Here is a 25,398-nt window from a genome sequence, read left to right as displayed (position 1 = left end):
TAGTTGACATTTTCAATCGCTAATTGTCAATGGCCGCTTAATGATAGAATTCTATCATAAAGCGTCACAAATGCTGAGCAACACTGACAATGACTTGTGAAACAAGCAAATATCTACATTATCGACCCCTAATGATATAAACTAATGTATCATTACGCTTGTTTCATAAACTGTTGATCTTGTAGATATTTGCTTGTTTCATTAATCGTTGGAACTGCTGCTTAATGATACAATTCTATCATAAAGCGGCGATTTAGCATTAGCGGTTGATAGGTCAACTATTAATGTAATAATTCATGGCATTAATCGTTGCTATTGCAACGCGCAATGAAATTTCTATCATTTAAGCGGCGTTTTATTATTAGTGGTTGCTACAAAGCCCCAAACATGAGGTATTTTAGCAGAAAGAATTTTTATCAATTGAACAAATCAACATGTGAACATAATGATCAACAAAAAGATCTACATCTATATTTAATAATATCTATCTATATCATACAATATATGGTGCATCATGACTGTATTGAAAGTTGTTTGAAAACATTAATTAAATGTAAATAAGAAGTCATTTTGCGAACAAAACCTTACTTAGCTTAACTTTCTTCAATAATTGGCTGATTTCTGTACCTTATTGATAACACGTTCGTTGATAATACTTTAATTAAGCAATACTGGGTCTTTTAAAGCCAATTTTAAAAATCTTTTTAATGGGTTTATTTTTGTCTATGTTGTTTCAGGTACAAAAGCGGTAGATTCTGTTTTCCGGTCTTGTCGAGATTATCAGAAAAATGGGTGCACAGAGGAAGGCGGCTTTATTACCTGTACATATTCTTGCATGGGAAGTCTTTGCAACAACATCACAGTGGGAGTAGATCACGTGATTCATTGTGACAACAACCTCTGTTCAATGGCGATCACACTGAAAACTTCGCTTTACCTTTTCATAGTTCTCATCTTAGGTCGCTATATTTAAGAAGAAAATAAGTTATGGACTCTATTTTTTTTCACTTGTTTTCATGATGCATAAAATCTTTGGCTCATAATATGTATTTATTTAATAAATATTTCATATTTGTATTTTTCAAAACCAGGTAAGCTTTTCGTGTAATCTATTGGATTAAATGAATGTTTTTAAAAAGTTGAACTTTTGTCGATGTGTTACTGTTCATACAGAAAATGTGAACTATCAATTAAATTCAGATTTGAATCAATGAATCTTTAAGAAGAAAAATAGATATATTGGTAAGTAAATAAAATATGTAAGGAAACAGTGGACGTCCTCCGATTTGATTGAAATGAAACTGTTTAAGCGGATATAAATGATGGTAACCAAAGCATTCAACGAAAGAAAATCGAGCAAAACAGACACCCAAACAAAGGAGTTAGACAGCACACAAGGATGTTTGGTTTTCTCAGTGATCGTCACAGCACTTCAGTATAACGACAGATTCCTGGCACACATTGAATATCTCATTTTTTACTTTATCAACATGAGACCCGTGGTCTTTGAAGTCATTTTCATGTATATAATTTGTAATGTTTTTAGGTGTCCTTCATCATCTAGGCCGTTTTAAGGTCTGTTCCTCGGGTAATTGCAATAATGAAACATGTTTTGGACAAATTAATGATGATGGGGTGCTCAGAACGGAAATAACAAAGTACATGCTTTTAGAGGATTTTTATATGTTATAGTAATTGTGATTACCCCTTTCAATTTCTTTTGTATCCATTTTTGTTTTGTTTTGTTTTTTCTTAATTTTATTATTTCAACCAACATTTTTTTTCTTACCTAATAGGCAGTGATATATTGGAGGTATTTTTTTTATCTTTATTCCTAAAGAATAATCTCGCAACTAGTGACTGTCTATTCAGACCGCTAGGATGCATAACTATTTTATCTATATGGTACTAGTGTGCACGAATAATCAATACAATTAATTCTTACTTTTCCCTCGTGAGTTTCCAGCATTAAGTATAAAGTCTATAAATTTAATACTTGAAAAAATAAATAAATATGTTGAAAACTTAGAGAAATGTTGAGACTTTAAATGACAGCTATTTAAATTCGTTTATTCATTTGTCTAAACAGCACGTATATTTGAAAAGGTATTAATGAGTTAAATCATTAAAACCACTTCAAAGAGAAACTGCACCTCCGCATCCACTCATCTGGGTGGGACCTCCGAACTAGTCACTGATAAGGAACATTATAAGCAGATTTAAATGGTGGTAACCAAAGCATTCGGTGAAGAAAAGTTTATACTGTTAAAACATGCGGAGTTAGTGTCTACAACGATGAAGTTGGAAATCAAGATGACAGTCTTCCTTTTCTCGATTATCGTAACTTCGTATGTTCCAGGTAAACTGCAATTTTCTTTCAATGTTGAAGAAGATGTTGTTCATTTAAAGGTTTTCTCAATAACTTTTATCAGATAATTTTGATCAAACAAAATGTATTCAGGCAAATGATCATAAACATTTATCTGAAATTTTGTCACCACCATGTGATTTTTGTTAATTGAAGCACCAATACATAGCGATAAAATATTTATCTCAAACATGATTTTAAATAGATTCTTTCACTTTCAACACATAATTATGGATTTGCGGCCCTCAGATATTTTATATTTTTTTCCCAAAAGTTGCCTTGGGTTCGGCTGACGTAAAAAAATTTTCCTGCTTGTCCTGTACCGGTGCTAACTTTCGGTTTAGCGCTGATTTAGAGTGCTTAAATGATACAGAGTCCATTACAACAGTTATTCATTGTAACAGTAGCTGGCCGTGTACATATGGGGAACAGATTGACCAACGTGAGTAGAGTACACATACTACATATACATAATGTCCATATTATACACATATCAGTAATGTTAATCAACAATTCAATATATGTTTCCACTCTTCTTTTAGCAATGAAAAAGAAAAAAAACTCTTTAAAAGCGATACCCATTTTATTAGCCACACGTATTAACTTTGACTGCCCCAAGTTTAACGACTTCACCTCATTATCAATTAAACTAATAAAAAAAATTAATTTACTTAGGTACTAATGAGGTAAAGTCCGTCCGCCGTGGATGCGAACCTTACAATAACATGGGGACAGAGTGTATATCATCCATCCCTAACAAAGACTGTGTCCAGTATTGTTTTTCAGACAGATGCAACAACGACACAAACCGTTGGACAAAGGAAAAAAGAGATCACAATGGAAGTGAATGTTTTGTTTTTAATTTGTTTCTTTTTGTAACCATTCCATTTCTTGCATTTTTTATTTTATTCCCTGCCTAATTCATTTGCTGGGATGAAAATGTTTACTTTCTACAAGTGTAGTATTCTGAGCCTAGTATGGGTGACTGCGGTGATCACTACAAAGTGTTGGACAATATTTATTTTTGACAAGTATGGATTTGTCAGTCACGCCACATCTGCGGATTCTGCTGCCTTTTCCATTTTTTCACTAATGGCTTGAAGCTTGATTATATATTTTTCCAGTTTTTTGTATTGTTCTTCATTTAATATATTTTTTATAGCCATCTGAAATTGAATAAAACATTTCTTGCCATTAGAAAACATTCACTTATGAATAAAGACAGCTTTTCAGTTTGTTTTTGTAATCTGTTTGTTTTAATCGGAAAACTCACCAACTGGGTCTCTTTTTCTGTCATGATTCTGAAGACTTCCATTACGGACTGAACTATCTCTATTTTACGGACTTTGCCCATTAAAATGCTGAAATATTAAAATGTTGGCATTTACGGGTATAATGAGGTTTGTTTCTTTAATCTATATACTTACTGCAGCATATATATTGATCGTCGATGTTCACACTTTTAAAATCGTAATTTTTGACAGTCAATTCATCCGAATGCCATGAACTGAGAAGAGTGGTCTTTTAAACACACTGTTTACCCCTGATACTTTGAAGATTGTTGATTTAAAACATTTGAGCTCTCCTTGTCCTCATCACTTTCAGTCAAAGTAGTGTCTGTAAAAAAGGTTATTGAAAGAGAAATAAGAATATATCAGTTTAGTCCATATTTCTCTGTTAAAATGTGGTTATGAACATGTTGCGCTTTAGAAAAATCCTAGCGATATTTGATAAAAATGTCACCTAGGTTTCTTATTTTTGGATAATAGTATTTCACACTCACCTCCATATTCCTCTGTCAACGTGGCAATGGTGTCCTGTCTCTCAAACCGAGACATACTTCCTGAGTATAATGTCTGCTGAAATTATATAATAATTATATGATTCAAATTCTTGTTTATTAAAATACAGCCACAAGGGTTTTTTCATATAATTAAAGCGTTGAAACCTTAAAAAGTTGTCCAATTGTTACCTTTGTCTCGTCTTGGCATCTTTCTTCGAATTCCTCGAATTGCCCAGTCCAAAAATACTCATACTTTTCAGTGAAGACAGATCCTGCTTTTAAGATAACTGGTTATTAAAATTTCCAGGTGCATTGTGTATAAATTTTCGTGTTTAAAATTGCAAGCTTCTTTTCTGCATAGAGCGCATTTGTGTAGCAGGAAAATTGGAAAATGAAATACAGTATTAATTTATCACATTCAGTATATGAAGTTTCGTCGAAAGTTTTATATATCCCCAAATTTACCCAACATAAAGTAAAACAAGCTGGTGGTTTAAGGGAACAATAAAGATATGGTCATGAGACTTGAATTTTATGAAGGTCATTTCTAGGTCATCATATTTTCTTTCTTCTCATCAAGGAGCAATCTTATGTTTGTATACAACTCATAATTTACTTAAACCTGTGCTTTTTGAATAATGAACGTATAATACATACAAACTTAAGGCATTTGTCTATCCAATCAAAATGGTCGACAAGACAACAATTAATAAACTAGAGCTCACAAAATGATTCCTCCGCTCCCATATGACTATAATGACAATGTCCATTTTTTTAATGGAAAACCCAAAATATTTGTCCGATCAGAACATAAAATAGGAGGAGGTGGACAATTGCACTATATAATATTCTGTGAAAATATCATTAATTTTTATTCAGTGGTATAGGAGGAGGTGCGGATAAGAGATGGGTGCGTGAAATGTTATGGAAAGAATGGCAGTGTCCATGTTTAGCTATGGAAATCCTAAATAACTGCAATCGAAACGAAAAGTAAAAGGTGCACAATGGCACTACGTAATTCAGATTCTGTGAAAGTCTTATTAAATTTTATCCAGTGGAAAAGGATGAGTTGTAGATAAAAGATGGGTAAACCAAATGCAATAGAAAGAATGACAGTGCTTATGTTTTGCTATAGGAAACCCCTAATATCTATCCAACCCAGACGTAAAATAGAAGATGCACAATGTCACTATGTAATAAAGATTTGTGAAAGTTATATTAAATAACAATCAGTGGTGTAAAAGGATTTTGCGGATAAGGGATGGCTATCTCCAAATATAACGGACGGACGGACATCCCATCGCTTTATACACTCCCCCTCTCCCTGCCCCATTTTCCAGGTAAAAAATATATCCCAGACTGTCTTTAGAAGTATAACTTCTTTAAAATCACCTAACTGTAAAGAGCCAAAACTCTTTCATATTAATTCTACTTACTCATACTTTGCAATTCTTTTAAAACGTGTTGAAGTTTTGAAACATCCTCCTTAATTTTCTCATATTTTTTGGGAAATATTCTCTGAACTTCGTCCTGAAATAATAGTTAAGGTCATGTATATACTTTTTTCTAATATGCATTTTTTTATAGTTGTTCATTTTTGCCTTTATATGAAGTGTTTGTTCTATTTACCCTCTTTCTTTCATCTTTAAGCTTTGTTGATGATAAAATGCGTTTTACTACCAATACGTCTTCTACATTTCCAAGTTTCCTTGTCAGTTTCCTACAAGCAAAATCAGGATTTATAATTTACATAATAAACAAGATTCTTGTAAATTTTATAATTCCTGTAGAAAAAATTGTTATATACAGTTTTGTTACTTACGAAAGTATTTCAGAGCTATCCAACTCAAGTTTTCCAATATTTGAGGCTTTTGTTGATGTAATTTTAGATTCACTATCTGATCTTGTTTTATGAGCTGCATTACTTGAGTCCTGGAATAAGAATAGTATATATGTATAATTTAAACACGCATCCTTCTTAAGCACCCATTAAAATCTAAACTGAATTCAATGGATTTAAATTTAACAATTATTTTGACAAAACACAAGAAATAATAATCAATACCCGTAATTTCCACAAAATTATTTCAAACAAGATTTTTTTTTATCGAAGGGAATCGAATTCTATATGAAAATTGACTTTGAAAAAATAAAAATAGTGGTATTTTCTTCAGACCATCCGTTTAAAATAAATAAAGTTTTGGTTTCCAAATGCAAGGTTTTTTGCCAAATTGAGTTGAAACAAACCAGAAATAGTATTGCAAAACCTGTACAAGAAGGAAAGAAAACAACCCCCTCAAGAACGTTCAATTTACACGACCCTTATGTAAACATATGATAGAAATATAGTTTGTTTCATTGGTCCAATAACTAATGTATCTAACCTTCTAATCTGAAAGAAATAAATGCATTTGCTGTTTATGCATACAACAGATTTCATAATTTGTTATTGTTAAATACATGTACAATGAATATGCTCTTCAAAATAAAGTTTTTTCTATATATATATTAAAGAAAAAACATACAATAGCTTAAGTTCAGATTAACTGTTATAGTTCTTAACAAGTGAATTCGTCAGCTTATATTTCTAAAATCATTACTTGTTTTTTTTTATCTGAAAATTTATCACTTACACTCTCAGATGACGAATGGTCTTCAGACAGGGTTTCCAGATTTCCATCCTTTGTTGGTCCTTCTTCTCTAGCATATATACATTTTACGTCTTGTTTCTCACTTTCGTCTATGGAAGACAAAATTTTATTATCAAAATTCAACGCCTTTTATAATGAAGCCCTTTCTTTTCTATTTTAAGGTAAAATATAAGTATAGTATGTCTTTTTTTAAAACTTTTTTTTAAACAAATGGCATGCATTACATCTTTATATACTGAAAAGCAAAAGAAACGCTACTTAACATCCTATCTTAGAGGAAAAAATTTAGAAATAGGGTATAATTTTGTAATTTGTACATCTTCAACTTCGTGTAGTCGGTAATTTAACGGTTGAATGATTTTCATCCGTTACCGTATCAAAGTTTGATCCCGACTTAACAGAAATCAAAAAGTTGCTGTTAAGCAAAAAATTTGGCCACAATTTGGAGTTACAAAGGCTTAATCTGTTAATCATAAGAATTGCAGTTATATTCCGAAAAAAATCTCTTTTCTTTTCCGCAAGTGATGCCAAGGCTTTCTGAAAATGACTTTAAGACCGCATTTCCATTGGTCTAGCTGGAAATTGAAATGAACGAGAGGGTCATACGTCTCATTAGCTTAGTTACAGTCCGTGGACAGGAAGTCTAAGGGTTGCTAGACTGTGCCAGTTTATGGAAATTCGATATCTTAAAAAACAGGCACTTTAAAAGGCTGAGGAATATTTCTTTCGCTCAGACCAAGAGACTGATGAACTTAATGCATCGTAGAATCCGAGCTGCAATTGTTGTGCATGTCACGATTAAAAATTTAATGACGGGGTGGTGGGGTGGAAATATTAACGGATTTCTGTTTCTTTCTACGACGAAAAGATAAAATTCAACGTTTCAATCAAATCTCAGATGTTTTTTTAACTCAAGTTTTATGTTACTGTTAAAATCTGTGCTTAATTGTGGGTATCATTGGATAAAAAATTTTGATATTTGTAGTTAACGCTTGTTGCGTTTCTACGGCGTTTCAGTATAGCTTTTTGAACATACCCTCTGTCTTCAGCTCTAGTACAAATCTTCCTTTAAACAATAGGCCGTCTTCTTTGTTGAAAGCTTTGTATTCAATTTTTGCGTGCCTTTTCTCAACTGAAAGATGGAGTTGCTTTCCAGTTAGTGTAACAAAGAGAATTCATCTAGTGCATTTGTAATAGAATATACATAAATATCCCTAATGTTTCAATGACTAAATTATTAATTGAGAAATGAGGATTTCATTCACGGAAGGTAGTGATGTAAAGTATCCGGGATTCAAATTACTTAAATTTGCAGTGATTTACCTTTTCAAACATACACTAGTGTCACAGATAGTGATTCATTTTTACCTTTTTACCTTACAGTTACTGTTAACGATGAAATATTAGTTTAACTTACTTGCACTTGTGATTTCCCTTGGCTGTAGAAGACTTTGAACTGTACTTTCACCGTAAGAGGTTTCCAAAGCTGAGAGGAAAATCTTGATAGCCTCTGTTCCTCTATGTAAAACTAATTTCATAAACTGCAAAGTTTCGTTTCTAAGACTTTCGCTGTTCTTGTGAATAAAATCAAGTTCTTCAGACAATATAATCCCAGTACTCAAAAGAGGAGTTTGTATCGCACGGATACTCACTATATCCAATAGCTCCGGTAAACTGTCCAAAATATTACCTTTGACTTGATCGATGTCTGAAGTTAAAAAAAACACATATACGTTATATAACACACATACACATTTGATGTTATTTCCATCTATGTTTAACAATGAGAAGTTGTTTTGCTGATGTAGTTTTACTCTATTCAGCGTTAAAATCTTCAGATTTTGTGCAAGTTTTTATTATATGATTGTTTGTTTTGTTTATCCTATATCAAAACCTTCGAATCCATCAAAAAATTAAAGATCATAAACATAAATGCTGTAATGGAAAATTTCTGTGTTTTGAATTTATCATTTTAAGAATAATTTGATTTCATTACCTATATCCTCATACTTCGCTGTATTTGGAAACATCTGGTCATAGATGTACGTGTTCTTATCTTTAAGTTTATCTACAACCACTTGAATTTTCTCCTCGGACTGGTTTTTGAGATATTCCAAGAAGAATTCAACGTTTGCAGCTCTTAAGCCCGGTTGGTTCATCTTCTCTAAAACTGAACTGAAAATGTCAGCAACTTCTTGCTCCTTTAGTAAACAACGCGGCTCCAGTTCCTCCAGTAAAAAGCCATGACACTTCTCCAAACGAGACTTGTATGTAGTCTCAAGTTTTCGGTGTTCAGCATGCAAAATATCCAATGTTGAGTCTGGAATACAAAAAATACAACTCTGGATTATTTCTGCCCATCTTTTTCCAAAGAGTACATTACATATATTTTAAAGCACTTCTGCCAATGAAAAATGCAAGTACTTTTCTAAAAGAAATAATATGTTTACCAATGAAGACAGACAGGTCTGATAATGCATCTTATATTACACATCTGTTTTCACGTACGCTGTATCTTCATTATTATTTTTTTAATGTACAAATAAACCATATACAAAGTACCTGCTGGTTCTTGCGCTACTCTGATCTGAACTTCTATGTTGTACTTTTCTTTCGTCAAAACTATTCGAACATCCCTGGATTCAAATAACTGTGCCAAAAATTTTGAAATACCCTCTTTTTCTATGAAATGTTCTAACTTTGCCATTGCGTAGGATGATTCTGTTTGAAGAACAATTATAACAGATCCTGTCGATGTTCCTTCAAAAGTAGAATGTATCCCTTGGGCAACCATTTCTTCCGAGCTTGGGATTTGTTTCATCACTTCCCCAAGTACTTCTTCATTTCCATCGTCATCTGATATTATTATTTTGATTTTTCTGATTTTTCTTATTTTCGTGTTAAGAGCTAAAAAAGAAATGTTGGATTTAATCAGATGTCAACACAAAATTGATTAAGTATTGTAGTTGATACATGTATGTTGGTTCATCTCGCTTCTCCTGATGTTTGCTATCATATACATAGAGAATAATACATGGAAAAATCTGTATCACACCTCATATATCAACCCGAGATTCCAATATCAGCCCGAGGATCGAAGGTACCGGGTTCGATTCTCAACAGTGTCACATTTATTTTCTTTATGTGAAAATAAGCTTGTTAAATTTTTCTAAGTACTCTCCTCGGTAGAGTTACGGGAAGAAGAATATGAACATAACAAATTCTGTTTTCAGTGTAATTTGCAACTCTCCATTCCTGAAAAATAATGGAGCTCTCAAACAAAAGAGTGACGTCACAGGTGGATTTTACTTTTTCCAAAGGCAATACATTCAGTGATAAGAAATGAAATAATTATAAATTAAACAAAAAATTATTTTGAATAACATAAAATATCTGATGAAAATTACAATTTAAATAAACTTCGTAAACAATAGAAAAAGATCCGAGGTACTCCAAATCCAGAGAAGTTCCGGAAAGGTAAAATAAAGGGTGTGATAAAGGGTGAAATAAATGGTGCTGATACAGGGTGTGTAATACAGGAACATGTGTCTGTGTTCATATCAGGGATGCAAAAATCCTGTATTATATATTGAATTTCCTTCGGTGTGAAAATGGTTTGAATACTATAAGGCCAAATACTATTTACATGTACGCTTACCTTTTTAACCCTTTTGAGGTATGAAAACTGTTACAGAACTTTCTCGCTGAAATACCATTGCTTACGACTCCACATATAAAGGAATCATAAAATGGTAGTAAGATTATCCCCTCAATATCAATATCGATCATTGTACTATCATTATAAACAAAGATTTCAATAATTTGATTGCTATTAACATCATTAATTATGAACATTCAAATGTTGGAGCTAGGCAAACTTTCATAACCTAATAACTGCTTAGTGATATGACGGGTCGTTTGTATAATATTTCTATTAGAATATTTATCTCAAATGTAAATACAAGTCCTTCTGGGTTCACAGGATTTGATCATGTGACCAATCAATTTCATCTCTCAGTGAACTTTTAAACCTTGTTATTCATTTCGTAAATTATTCATCTTTTAGTAAACGACACCAATATGGCTGAAAGAATCATTTCTCCATCTCTTTGGCCAAGGTAAATGTGTCATTATTTATTTATTATATATATTTACACCCCAGAGTATTTCAAAAACCTGTCTCTGGTCACCAGTCATGTGATAGGTCTGCTCCAATCGCTCAACGGAGTTTTGGCGGGAAAATAATTTTATAAAATTCAACAAAATTGTAAAATAGATTAACACAGACACTTTTAATAGCTTTGTAATTTAATATGTTTGTAAAACTTTTATTTACCTACCAATATTTCATAATTATAAGTGCATAAAAATAAAAACACAATTTTAAAAGTAATATATACAAAATTCTGATATGCTACAACTTGAAGAATAAATACCTTCCATGGAGCATTGATACACTTCACCAACCACAAATTCAACTCTCAATTGCTCCTCGTTTCCTGGAATTGAAAAAAAGTCTTTTGCATAAATGTCATATCACCATATCGATATTATTATTTCAATACAATACAAAATCATTAGTTCTGTCACCTGTTCGCTCCAAGTCAGTGTTATCAATTTCTTTCAAAAGATGAACAGCAAGATCATTCAATTCATACGTTTCCAGAATTGAAAGAAGCTTTTGATAGGATCCTGGCAATTTGTTTGTTATGTAATTTAAAAGCAAACTAGCTGCTGTAGATTTATTTTTTTCAGTCGATATTTCCTCGTGTTCATCCACATGAATAACATCTTCCTCTAAGAAATCGTCAACAATGCTGTCACTTTCATTTGATATTCTTGACTTGATTGCTTCCAAAAGTTCATCTCTATATTTTTCCAACGTTCTGTTCAAACTTTTGGTGTGTAGGACTTAAAGAAAGGGGACTTATTATTAATTTCATTTATAAATGAAGTTGCTGCTCTCTTATGTCATGCAATTAAAATTTTGTCGTTTATCCTACGTTTCTGTTTCAAAAAATTGCAAGGCACAACTGTACATATACAAGGGTTGTTAGAAAAGGTCGCGGACAAAGTGATTTACGTGAAATTTATTGTGCACTTTGAAGAATGGAGCATCTTATGTTTTAATAAAGGAGTATACAAAAAAGTTAGGTCCTTTTACAACTAGAACTGTCCAAAAGGGACAAATACCCCCCCCCCCCCGCAGGGTTTTCAGAGAAGGTGCCAAGTCACTAATACTAGTATTTGATGGATCCAAGATGTGTTCACAATTTGTTTAAACATTTAGAGTGAAAATTTACTGGTAATTGCTCATTAAATTTTTTTAATGAATGAAACTAAGGTGCAGCCTAATAAAACATCAATACTTATAACATATTTTTTATTACATTGAAAAAATAAATAACAATTTTTCAAGTATTTCTCTGTTGGAAAGTATGGATGCATTATTTATCATTTTTTCTACAGTGACTACAGGTCAAGATCATGACACACCCTCAGGTCATAAGCAATCTTTGTGTGAAGTGGAAACTCCCAACATCCCACGCAACATTATTCTCCTTAAGAAAGATACAGACCAGACATGAATTATGAACTTTTTTGCCTTTTAAGCAATCTTTGTGTAAAATGGGAACTCACCAAGTTTATCCATAAGAAAGATATGGACTGGACACGAATTATGAACTTTTTCTTTCAGTGACCTTGAACTTACCTAAATGACCTTGGGTCAAGGTCCTGACACACCCTCAGGTCATAAGCAATCTTTGTGTAAAATGGAAACTCACCAAGTTTATCCATAAGAAGGATATGGACTGGACACGAATTATGAACTTTTTCTTTCAGTGACCTTGAACTTGCCAAAATGACCTTGAGTCAAAGTCAAGACACATCCTTAGGTCATGAACAATCTTTGTGTAAAATGGGAACTCATCAAATTTGTCCATAAGAATATGGACCGGGCACGAATTATGAACTTTTTCAGTGACCTTGAACTGCCCATATGACCTTGGGTCAAGGTCATGACAAACCCTCAGGTCATAAGCAGTCTTTGTGTAAAATGGGAACTCACCAAGTTTTTCAATAAAAAGATATGGACCGGACACGAATTATGAACTTTTTCTTTCCGTGACCTTGAATTTGCTCAAATGACTTTGGTTCAAGGTCATGACACACCCTCAGGTCATGAACATTCTTTGTGTGAAGTAGTAGATTCTAATATTCCTTCGTAAGAAAGATATGGACCGGACACGTTTGCACAGCTGGACAGACAGACGGACGGACAGACGGACAAGGTGATTCCTATATACCCTCCCCAAACTTCGTTTGCGGGGGGTATAAAATCACATGCAAGGATTTTTACTTTGCGGTCATAGGATTCACGGTGCAGGACATTTTATGACGTTAAGTGACGTGACAAACTGATTACAAACCTATCAAGGTTTATAACAATTTTAAATATCTTTCAGTTATGTAGACTTTTTTGTCTTTTTCCCACTTTAAAATTTAATTACTAAAGCAAGAAATGTTACTTTTTCAAAAATGTCTTTTGTGGTTTATCGGATATGAGTGAGCTCCTAATATCAACCTCTATGCAGTTAAGCATTCAGGTATGGAAACAATGCAATGTAATGACCATGCTATAAGCGGGGTATCACAGGAGTTAATCATTTAATTAAAAATGTCAATTCTTCCATACTTACAAGGCTGCTACATATACCATTGGAACACTTTGATCCTAGATACGTGTACGCAATTCCCAGCAACATCTAAAAACATTTTAATCTTTTTTTTTTTGGGGGGGGGGGGATTTTCATGTTCTGCACACATCATTTCTTAACCCTTTAACCCCCAGAGACGCATTTGGACGCATTTTCAGCATCACAGATATTAAACTGTTGGCGTTTTCTAAATATTCAGGTTACAACAAAACAATTGATATTTTCTGAAACTAGAGAAGAACCTAAACATTTTTCCTACTCAAAGTTTTTCTGTGCGATGTTGAGAAATTTTCATAAACTTGAATTGAATATCGCATATCATAGCAGGAAGTTGATAAAACTACGCATAAATAACTAATTTTGTACTATCTTCTGTTGGCTTTATCTTAATCACAAACACAACAAAATAAAAAATGAATGCCATAACCTGAAAGCTGGGAATTTTCCCCACATTTTTTATTCCGGACATTATATGGTACGTGCATCCGTTACAGAGATATTTGTTGTTAAATATTGGAACTTTTACGAGTAAAACACAAAATGCACTATGACGTCATTTGACGTTTTACATGCACAATGAAACCGTTCGTGAGCTCAGTGTAAAACAAACTGGTTCTTTTGATATATGGAACAGATTTATTTTTTTAAAAATGAATTTTTTTGTAATGAATAGTTAGTGTGCGACACGTTTTGAGCCATAGACATGTAATAAAAGGAATTTCCCATAGCTTTGGGAGATATGTTTTATACATGTAGTAATAGTCTTTGGCCTAACGCCCCGATTGCGTGCACCCATTGTATCAGAAATCCCTGTCGAATTTTGTGTCAGTCCTACATGTGGTAGGAATAATTAATCAAATAATTAAATATTATCTTGGTGCTCCGAGACTTTCATGACGTTGCCATTCTTAGTCATAACTTCAACGATTGAATTCAAAATTTCGCGAAGTGACGTTTAATGAAAATTACAGCGACAGATGCAATATCGATAAAAACATCTTGATGCACTACAACTGTGCAGTTTGCTCCTTGACGCATTTTATATCTTAAAGATAAAGCTTTATATTTTTATAGTTCATCAAAAACATCAAAAAATTGTATATTTGAAAATTACTTTTTTCTGCAGAGTTATATTGGTTTGATGCGAATAGCGCGCTCATAGAATTTGTCCGCAAACTTTTCTAACAAACTATATGTTTTAAGGAAGTGATCTACACAACTTTGTATATATGCACAGTTTCTTAAAACAAGAGGCCCATGGGCCACATCGCTCACCTGAGCACATTGGTTAGGAAAAAGCACAAATCACTTCAGTATCGAAAAGTTTTAAGGGGGGGGGCTTGGATTTTCAACTACCTGAGAATGCCTCCATATCAATATAACAAATGGCTTTGCTGTTCTTGAGCAGGAAATTTTTAAAGATTTTTTCCCTATATATTCCCTTGTTAAAAATTTGATCCCCCATGGTGGACCCTCCCTACCCCCCTCCCCTCATCATTTGAACAAACTTGAATCTACACTACCTGATATGCTTCCATATCAATATGACTAAACATGGCTTTTCTGTTGTTGAAAAGATTTTTTTTCCTATATATTCCTATGTAAAAATTTGATCCCACATTGTTTTTCCCTAAATATATTTCTATGTAAACTATGATCCCCCATTGTGGCCCCACCCTACCCCCAGGGGTCATGATTTGAACAAATTTGAATCTACACTACCTGAGGATGCTTCCATATCAATATGACAAAACATGGCTTTGCTGTTCCTGAGAAGAAGATTTTTCAAGTTTTTTCCTATATATTCCTATGTAAAACTATGATCCCCCATTGTGGCCCCACCCTACCCCCAGGGGTCATGATTTGTACAAACTTGAATCTACACAACCTGAGGATGATTCCATATCAATATGACTAATTGTGGCTTTGTTGTTTTTGAGAAAAACAATTTCAAGATTTTTCCTACATATTTCGATGTAAAACTTTGATCCCCCATTGTGGCCCTACTGATTTGAACAAACTTCAATCTGCACTATCTGAGGATGATTCCATATCAATATGACTAATTGTGTTCTTGAGGAGAAGATTTTTAAAGATTTATTCCTATATATTCCTATGTAAAACTTTGATCCCCCATTCTGGCCCCACCCTACCCCAGGGGGTCATGATTTGAACAAACTTGAATCTACACTATGTAATGAAGGTCTCACATAAGTTTCAACTTTTACAGCCCAGTGGTTCTTGAGAAGAAGATTTTTAAAAGATACCACCAAATTTTCACTAATTCTTAATTATCTCCCCTTGAAAGAGGACGTGGCCCTTCATTTGAACAAACTTGAATCCCCTTTACCTAAGGATGCTTTGTGGCAAGTTTGGTTGAAATTGGCCCAGTGGTTCTGGAGAAGAAGTCGAAAATGTGAAAAGTTTACAGACGGACGGACAGCTAGACAGACGGACGACGGATAAAATGTGATCAGAAAAGCTCACTTGAGCCTTCGGCTCAGGTGAGCTAAAAATGAATTATGAGAAGCTTATAAGATTTAGTTTATCTATGAAAATATAACCATAAAATCGACACAAAGACATAATGGAAAATATCACAAAACAAGAATAAAAGTTTATCTAACCTCTTTCATTGGCGATTGAATCTTCGCTCGCCAAGGATTCAGAGTGGGGAAGAAGCAGAAAACAACGAAATCCTTGCTCCTGGGAATTTAGTTTTATCATTTTTGTGAACTCTGGCAAATGTCTTGGATGCCGTAACAATTTACGTAAAATGAAATCACATTTTCTCGCTCGAGGTTTTCCAATCAGAAAGGAATTTTCCTCTGTGTTCAAAATATTGTGTTGCACTAGAAAATCTACTATAGTATATGTATCCATTTCCCGTTTAAGATATTTATAGTTCCTCCTTATATGTTGAGTTTCTAAGATGACCGGACTTCCTGGATACCCACTGTCCTGTCGGTCGTACAGCACTGAACCGTTTTTCATACTGGCAAGGGTTGAATGCTGAAAACAAATGCTTTCATATTGTCGTTATGATATTAAAAAAATTTCTCAAATGATTCCTTTAGAAAAGACGAATCACTCAATAAAAATATTTTGACCCTAAAGAAAAAAAACAACTAAAACACAAATTTTCATATATTCAACGATTTATTTTATATTTCACTGTTAAAATTTAATCCTTTATTGTTTCCGCATTCTAAGGGTCATGGTTGGAACAAATTTGATTGGACACTATAAGAATATCAATCATGCAGATGTTTTTTTCATGTTAGTTCCTATATTGACTTTCTATCGTGGTTCCATCCTAGCCCCAAGGATGATTTGCAGAACTTTAAATCATAAATAATAAGGAAACTGTAACATCATAAGCACCTTATTTTCACTTTTTCTAATTATTTATACTAAATATCTCCTTGAGAACAGGTTACTAATATGACCCATTTTAATGCTCTTGGATCCTTTTAACTCAAAATGCTTCAGGGCAAGTTTAGTCTAGTGATTTGTAGAGACAACGTAAAAGTGAAAAGGTTAGGGACAGACAGACAGACGGACAAACTTTGATCAGAAACGCTCACTTGAGCTTTCAGCTCAGGTAAGCTAAATAAGATAAACAAATACATTGCAACGCAAGAAACTTAGACATACATTACCATGTATTAATCTATATTCGCTAGGGCGAAATATTGTGAAACTATGGAAGGGAATTACCGCCAAAAGTCTATTCATCTTGCGTTTATTCTTATTCTGCCTACTTCTTTATTCTTTGTAATTATTGTAACTATATGTCACTTTATTGTTTTCATATTCGTCTTTATTACATTTCACTTTGAACTTTTTTCATTCTTCATTTTGTCCTTACTTCTATGTTGCTTTATTCTTGTAAATACGTTCTTTTTTCTTTTAAATTGATACAGTTTCTTTAATAAATAATTATGATCATCTCTATTACAAATGTAAATTCAATCACGCAAACCATGAAGCGCATTCAACGAAGACGAATACAAGTAGTGTGAATTTAATGCGGCATTATAACGCTAGGTGGCAGGGTGTTCGCTGCGAGTGTTGGTAAAATTAGGTACATGTACGCAAACCCGGGCCGAGGTTATTCGAGATTTTTCAATTTTCTGCCTTAATATTTTATCAATCGAACCCAAATTTTCAAGTTATGTTAGTTATAGGATTTTTTGTATACGCGGTAAAATTGCCCCGAAATGCTCAATATTTTAGATTTTCTCGAAGATATTTGATTTCCAAGTTGGTAAAATGGGAAGGCAGCATCAAGCTGACATTTCTAGTGTTTTTTTTTTTTTTGTTGTTTTTTTTTTTTTTTTTGTTTTTTTTTTGTTGTTGTTTTTTTTTTTTTTTTTTTTTTTTTTTTTTTGACAAAAAGCTTATAAATTTATAAATTATTCTGATGTTAAACATTATATTTTAACTATTTATAAGCATTTCTTCTTTCAAATGTGTTATTTTTTTAAATAACACATTTTAAGAAAATCTGGATCATTAAAACCGGACCAATTATGAAAACTCCAAAATAATTGTGTATTTTCTGTCACCTGAAAAATATAACTCTATTCAAGTTTTTTGTTGGATGATTGAATTTCAGTTTAATTGATATAAAAAAAATCAAATATTTTGATAATTACTAGTATACCCTTATAAATTGAGTTGTTTTTCTGGACCCCTATATATTCTTCCACTGAACTGACATTTCTTTATTTCAGGATAATAACTGTTCATGCGCAGTCGCGTGATTCTGGCACCGGGGCTAGTCTGGTTTCGGCGAACCCATAATGCTCTGCAAAGTAGTGCGGAACGTCATGGGTAGGCGTGGCCGGTACCAGGCTAGACCGGGGCATACTAGAAACTTTCTCCGTTTTTTTAAAAAATATATATTAATTTTTTTGTATAGAAATAGCACTTTTCAATAAAGAAATAAATATCTCTAGTAAGCACACAGTGTTTGACATCAGAATAACTCAAAAAATTAATTTGTCAATGTCTCGTTTGGCAAAAAATACGTAAAATGTCGGCTTGATATTGCCTATCCATCTTAGCAAATTGGAAATCAAAAATCGCCAAAAATAATCTAAAATATTGAGATTTTCAAAATATAAATACATGAATATATATATTGGCAATTTTACAGCGAATACAGATAAAACTTAGAGACGTAGCATTGTTTTTGAAAGGGGCAGTCAGAGAAAAAAAATAACTTACCTAAAAATCTTAACAAAATCTTAACAAACAAAAAACAAAAAAAAAAAAAAAAGAGGAAAAATCTTCAAACTCGAAAATTCTATTTGGGGGGAGGGAGGTCCAACTTTTTTCAGTTCCAAGTTAGCTAGTCTTCCGGGGAAGTCTTACCATCTAGCCAGCCTTCAGGGGGAACGACACCGGGTACATGCCTGAACCTATAACATACATCATTTGAAAATTTGGGTTCGATTGATAAAGTATTAAGGCAGAAAATTGAAAAATCACTGATAACCCCAGCCCGGGTTTGCGTACCTAATTTTACCAACACTCGCAGCGAACACCCTGCCACCTAGCGTTATAATGCCGCATTAAATTCACACTACTTGTATTCGTCTTCGTTGAATGCGCTTCATGGTTTGCGTGACTGAATTTACATTTGTAATAGAGATGATCATAATTATTTATTAAAGAAACTGTATCAATTTAAAAGAAAAAAGAACGTATTTACAAGAATAAAGCAACATAGAAGTAAGGACAAAATGAAGAATGAAAAAAGTTCAAAGTGAAATGTAACAAAGACGAATATTAAAACAATAAAGTGACATATAGTTACAATAATTACAAAGAATAAAGAAGTAGGCAGAATAAGAATAAAAGCAAGATGAATAGACTTTTGGCGGTAATTCCCTTCCATATGAAACAGTGGTAATATGAATACAAAAGCTCCTTTTTTCAACAGAAGTTAATGAGTAACATGGAACTGTGCTGATGCCAGATCTTACCTTCAGACGTAACATTATGCTACTCTACTTTCACTTTGTGCGTACACAAGAAATCCTGCAAAATATTGTCTATGGGCTTCATTTTATATCCCTGTTTATACTTGTGTAGTAAACAAAAAACCTGACCAAAAAAAATGTTTAAATTTTATTTTGAAACGGTGCCAATATTTTATTGATCAATACCTTAAAGAGTTACAGCCGATCGATTCACCAGGTATACAAAATATATATCCATGTTTGAAGAATCCATAACTGTAACGAAATACCTCTCTCTTTTCTAGCTCATCTGAGCTAGCGGCAAAATTAATTAATCTTTCCCAAATAAAAGTTGCCTGATTGTCATTTTTTGCCTTCTTCGGAGCTAATTTTAGCCATCCAAGGTACAGATTCTCCCTTGTAAAGAGTCTTAAATTCATGCAAATGAGTTAATATAAATAAGTTTTCAAAAAGCATGATTAGCCTTTAAAATTGAAAGTAATAGAATGTATTTTTTTTTAATTGCAAAGGGTAATAAGACATAAGCAATTTTCTTGTTAAATATATCAACATTTTATTGGGTATTTTTGATGTTAGAATAAAATTTTCTGTGTAAACAATGTCAATAATTTGTTTGTGCGTGTTCACGTTATCAGATCAATAATATTGTCACAAAATCTTGGAAATTTGTATGTATTTGTGTGTATAAATTTATATAATTAATTTTTTTAATATTGTGCATTAAAAATTCCTTTAAAAAAACAAAACAAAACATTTCATTATGCATATGACCCCTCCCCCCTTCTCATCTCTAATTTAATATCAATATCAATGATATGATCCACTGATCGTATTAAAGTTTGACTACTAAAGATAGAAATTATAAATATAGATTGTTGAAGGATGCAAAGTCATACGAGGGTCATTAAAAAAAAATTCGTAGACTTTTGTCATAACTTTTTTCATTTAACGTCATATCATAACCAATTTTAGTAGACATATTTCAACAATAAATCCAATTGAGAAGGAGGGCGTACAAGGCAAGGACAATCCCTTCTCTGGGACAGTATAAGGTTCACGGAAAAGCTAACTTTTTCTAAAATAATGTTTTCCGTAATGTCATTTTCAACACATAGTTGATTCAGTTATTTTATTGAATGACTTTTTGATTGATATTTAGTGGAAAATGGGTTTAAAAAACCATTAAAAAAATGATTTTTGAATATGAATGGGTCAAGTCTCCATTCTTCATTAACGTTTAAACGACGGAAAAGTAAATGTAAAATCTATTTTATGTTTTTAAAAAATGGAGTCTGAACCCATTCTTTATGAAAATCGAATATTTCTGAAAAAAAATTACCCTTCAACGAACTTGTTTAATTTAAATCACACTGACACACAAAAAGACAAGCAGACGTCGTAGCGTAGTGGTAACGCGTTCAGTCTTACGCCTATAACCTTTAGCTTTGAAGACAGTTCGAATCATGCGTGAAGTTTTCTTTTCTTTTTCATATACCTAAAAACATTAGTGAAAAATAAATTATTTGTCAATAATTTATTCAACAAAATATAGGAAGCAAATGTGTAAAAAATTATATTGACAATATAATTTTTGAAAAAAAAAAAATAACTTTTCATGAACTTTTAAAACTGAAAAATATCTTCTCTCAGAGCGGGGGATCGTATGCGCCTTGCACTCCTTCATTCTTTGGTTAAAAAAAATTCACCTTTACTATGATATATCTTAATTATATCTAAAATTTAAGAAATGAGGTCACAGAGCACTCTAAAATCAAGTAATTCTCTATCAATACACTTAATGATGTCTATAGTTACAGTCCCTGAAACGTTCTACTTTCCCACTTGAACGGTGAACGAACGCTGAACGAACGCAGAACGAACGGTGAGCGAACGCAGAGCGAACGGTGAGTGAACGATGTGTGAACGCTGAACGCAACTTGGTGAACGGTGAGCAAACGCAGAACGCGAACGCGAGCGCAAAGTGATCGGTGAACGAACGGTTAACGCAAGATGAACGATTTATTCGGAATGCCTCTGATCTTTTTCTTGAATTGTATCTATTCTATTGTATTCTCGTGTCTAGTGCCAAAAAAAAAAGTAAATAAATAACAAGTTTGGCTTTCCAGAAAGTCTGAAATGTCATCTCTTTGGCTTCATTAATGTCACAGAATAAACAGTGGAATGTAACATTTTTTCCTCAGCTATTACAGACAGAAGAACTTTTTTTCAAAGGGGGGGGGGGGGGGGGGCACAGAATAAACAGTGGAATGTAACATTTTTTCCTCAGCGATTACAAGCAGAAGAACTTTTTCCAAAAGGGGGGGGGGGGGGGGGCACAGAATAAACAGTGGAATGTAACATTTTTTCATCAGCTATTATACAGACAGAAGAACTTTTTTTTTCAAAAAAGGGGGGGGGCACAGAATAAACAGTGGAATGTAACATTTTTTTTCCTCAGCGATTACAAGCAGAAGAACTTTTTTTCAAAAGGGGGGGGTAGTCAGAAAAAAAAATTAAAACTTACCTGAATAATCTTTCACTAGGAAAAAAGGGGGTGTTCAAACTCGAAATTCTTATTTCATGGGTCGGAGGGAAGATTTAAACTTTTTGACTCTCTCGAAAACACATTGGGGGGGGGGGAGTACATGTATGAATATGCTGCAACAAAAAAATGTGGGGAAGGTAGAGGCAAGCTGCCTTTCAGTAAACATTTGCAACAGTAATTTCAAATATTTTTTTGTATATGTGTTTAAAAAATGTAACCACTGAGCAGTATTCGTAAAATTTGTAAACAATTGAACAATTGTTATACAAGAGGATGGGTAAAACCTTAGCGTTCTTATTGACTTTACATCACAGCAGCTTACTCGGACAACAGCCAACAAGTTTAATGCGCTAACTTGAATTAGTACGGTGTCATAGAGTGAGACTCCCACCCCCATAGTGAGATTTCCCCCGGAAATATGGCTATATATAGCGGTAAGACTCCCCGATGGGGGGGGGGAGACTTACTATATAGTGAGTCTTCCCCCCTAAACGACCATATTGAGGCTTCCCCCTTCCATGTTCAGTAGTATTTTATTTACATCGACGATGTATATATATTTGCATTTTGATAATGATCTTATAAAATAGATACATGTATGAATAAATATAGAAGTGCGCATTAAAAATTTATCGTGCACAGTAAATAATTGAATTGTTCCAAAATGATTCTTATCAAAAGAAATACATTTAACATTTAATAGATTACTAGTCTCACTATGAAAGGGGGGAGAGACTGGCTATATAGTGAGACTTCCCCGGGAGAAGTCGCACTCTATTGCCAGTCGATCTTCCGGGGGGAAGTCTCACTATATAGCCAGTCTTCCCGGGGTATATCTCACTATATAACCAGTCTTCCGGGGAAATCTCACTATGGGGAAGTCTCACTATACGACACTGACCCTGAATTGATTTCGAAAGATTTTCCACTTTTAAATATATGGTTTATCCAAAGAAATAACCCTCACATGCATCTAAATATAGTTCAGTAATAAAATTTACACGGTATAAGCTAAAATTAGGCATTTACAATTTATCTGAAAGAGTACCAATTTACCAACCCTGATATTTAATTAGGCTGTTCAAGGAAACAATCATTTTATATAATAATATTTCAAGAATAAGAGAAGTGACTTGATAGCTTTTTTGCCACTAACCAATAATGCAATTTAAAATTACACAAAGAAAATGATTGCAGATGCTATAATTATAAATTCTCAAAATACGAGTCGGGTAAAGAAATTGCGACTTTTATACAAAGGTAACAATATTGTATTTCTGACATTTATTTTTTATAGAGCAAAAAACAAAGAATAGTGCAGACATGCGTAAAAATTCACAATGATTATATAATCTTTCTTCCAATGCCTGTAGTTTTAACATTAACTATTTGTTTAAAAAAAATATTTTAAAAATGGCATCAGGTTATTAAATGACTCAGATACACATAAAGGTAAAATTTTCGACATCAGTTCACATCAATCGTATTTAAACTTTTAATGCGAGTATTTACTTTGATTTTGTTTTTCTGTAAATTCTTAGATCCACGCCTTGGCTGATCTAATCGATGCCATGTAAAGTGTACTTTGATACACACGCACTGGCCATCATTTACCGTACGTAACAGCCTAGATAACTGCATGTTATTTGAAGACCCGCCACTTTGTTTTTCTGTAAATACTTTGATCCACGCCTTGGCCGTTCTAATCGATGTCATGTTTAGTGCATTCTGATACACACGCGCTGACCATGATTAGATAACTGCATGTATTTTGAAGACCCACCACTACCCAAGCGATATTGTCTCTGTGACTCTCTATGATTTATGTGTAGTTTTTCTTTTTTAAGATGGCCTGTTTGACAGATCGTCCATTCTTTGTCATTGAGCAGTTTTGTTTACATCTCTATATTTAGAAATCGTGTCATTTGCCAGACCACCAGATTATCAATGGCAGCTTACACTGGGGCTTCATATCCGGGGTTACAAACTTAATGTGTCATCTCTCGAGAGAGATGACAAAAATAAATAAATAAATAATTATTCCAAAATTTTCCTAAGAAAGAAGAAACAATCACATTAATTAAAACTATTAATTAAGTTTCTCACAATATTTTCTGCACATATGTATGATGTTTAAATTCAGCTGCTTTATCACACGATTTTTATCGCTGTAAAACATTGTAATTGTTACCGAGCGCTGGAGTTTAAAAGATAAAATTATTCTAGTTGTAATATAAATATGTTTATTCGTATTTGATATATTAAACCATTACAATTAGTAATTTTCGAAAAGGAAATTACTAACTTATAGAATGAACTACAACGGTTGTAACAACCATACATGTATTTCCATGCCAAGGCGATTCCGTGTAAAATAATAAGAAAAAAATTAAAAATATTTTACAAAGGTCTGTGAACGTATTGCATAAATAGACTCGTACTTTAAAATCTAAATGCAACAAGCATTCTGAAAGTATTGCATTAGCAATACGAGTCCTCTACCGGCAAGTGTAATCTGGTTCCCGTTAAAAATTGAAAATGCCATAATTCCGTCCAAAATCATTGAAGTGGAACGAAATGCATACTTGGTTTATAAGTAATCAAATTTCGATCGGGATTGGCCAAAATTTAAAAAAAAAATAATTTTTTCTAAAATTTGGCATTTTCATTTTAATTTCTTTTTAAAATATGATTGTCTAGCATACTCATTGTAGCTGTGACTTGTTTTTTGAATATATTATCCATAGGTTTCGAAAATATTCACAAATACTGTGTTTTATTTTCATAAATAATTTTTAGTAAAAAAAAATTAGAATGCCCAGCTTGCTTTTGTTTACATATTTTATTAGATATTCATTTTCTGCATTTATTAATAACAAATTTTTAATTCTAAAACATCTTATTTGCAAATAATTTTTTTTTTCATTTTCTATGAAAAATTGGGGGGGGGGGGGAAATCTTATAAAATAATTGAGAGCTAATATCGGCCTTTTAATGCTGAAACTATAGTTTCAAGGGGATGTCTTAAAGATCTATGAAAAAAAATTTGGTGTGGCATTCCTTCTTAAATTCTTCCTTCAGACTTAGAATTAAATGCTTACTTCAAGTGTTTTACAATTTATAAACTTTATTTCTATAATGTTATGTACAGTACATGTAGATTGAGGAGGGTGCCTATGCGCGACAGAGGCAACTTTGGAACAATTTTTAAGCCCACAATTTGCTTGACTTTCTTTCTTTCTTTCTTTCTTTTTTTTTTTTTTTTTTTGGATTGAATGGCTCTATGACTTAAGTGATTGATTTTAATTTTCCCAGAGGCTTTGCTAGGACCTGTAATAA

At 32.9% G+C, this 25,398-nt stretch overlaps 1 protein-coding gene across 1 annotated transcript in view; it reads right to left on the bottom strand.

Annotated features, from left to right (window-relative positions):
- Positions 1-3,399: 3,399 nt before the first annotated feature.
- LOC133181727 (uncharacterized) overlaps positions 3,400-25,398 on the bottom strand; it is a 32,814-nt gene continuing 10,815 nt past the window's right edge. The window contains exons 5-20 of the mRNA XM_061316304.1: positions 16,149-16,533; positions 11,393-11,713; positions 11,239-11,301; positions 9,365-9,709; positions 8,799-9,122; positions 8,220-8,510; positions 7,839-7,934; positions 6,785-6,891; positions 5,974-6,083; positions 5,781-5,871; positions 5,588-5,681; positions 4,341-4,438; positions 4,152-4,227; positions 3,910-3,985; positions 3,642-3,729; positions 3,400-3,534 (exon numbers count right to left, since the gene is read on the bottom strand). Coding sequence (XP_061172288.1) covers positions 3,415-3,534; positions 3,642-3,729; positions 3,910-3,985; positions 4,152-4,227; positions 4,341-4,438; positions 5,588-5,681; positions 5,781-5,871; positions 5,974-6,083; positions 6,785-6,891; positions 7,839-7,934; positions 8,220-8,510; positions 8,799-9,122; positions 9,365-9,709; positions 11,239-11,301; positions 11,393-11,713; positions 16,149-16,533 — 2,685 coding nt within the window. The 3' untranslated portion in view covers positions 3,400-3,414. The remainder of the gene's footprint in view (positions 3,535-3,641; positions 3,730-3,909; positions 3,986-4,151; positions 4,228-4,340; positions 4,439-5,587; positions 5,682-5,780; positions 5,872-5,973; positions 6,084-6,784; positions 6,892-7,838; positions 7,935-8,219; positions 8,511-8,798; positions 9,123-9,364; positions 9,710-11,238; positions 11,302-11,392; positions 11,714-16,148; positions 16,534-25,398) is intronic.

The sequence above is a fragment of the Saccostrea echinata genome, unplaced genomic scaffold (genome assembly GCF_033153115.1).
Source record: "Saccostrea echinata isolate AGI-Se365-2 ecotype Australia unplaced genomic scaffold, CSIRO_AGI_Sech_v1 ptg000001l, whole genome shotgun sequence".
NCBI classification, from domain to species: domain Eukaryota; kingdom Metazoa; phylum Mollusca; class Bivalvia; order Ostreida; family Ostreidae; genus Saccostrea; species Saccostrea echinata.
The sequence above is the reverse complement of the archived record's forward strand: the minus strand, read 5'-3'. Positions and strand labels throughout refer to the sequence as shown.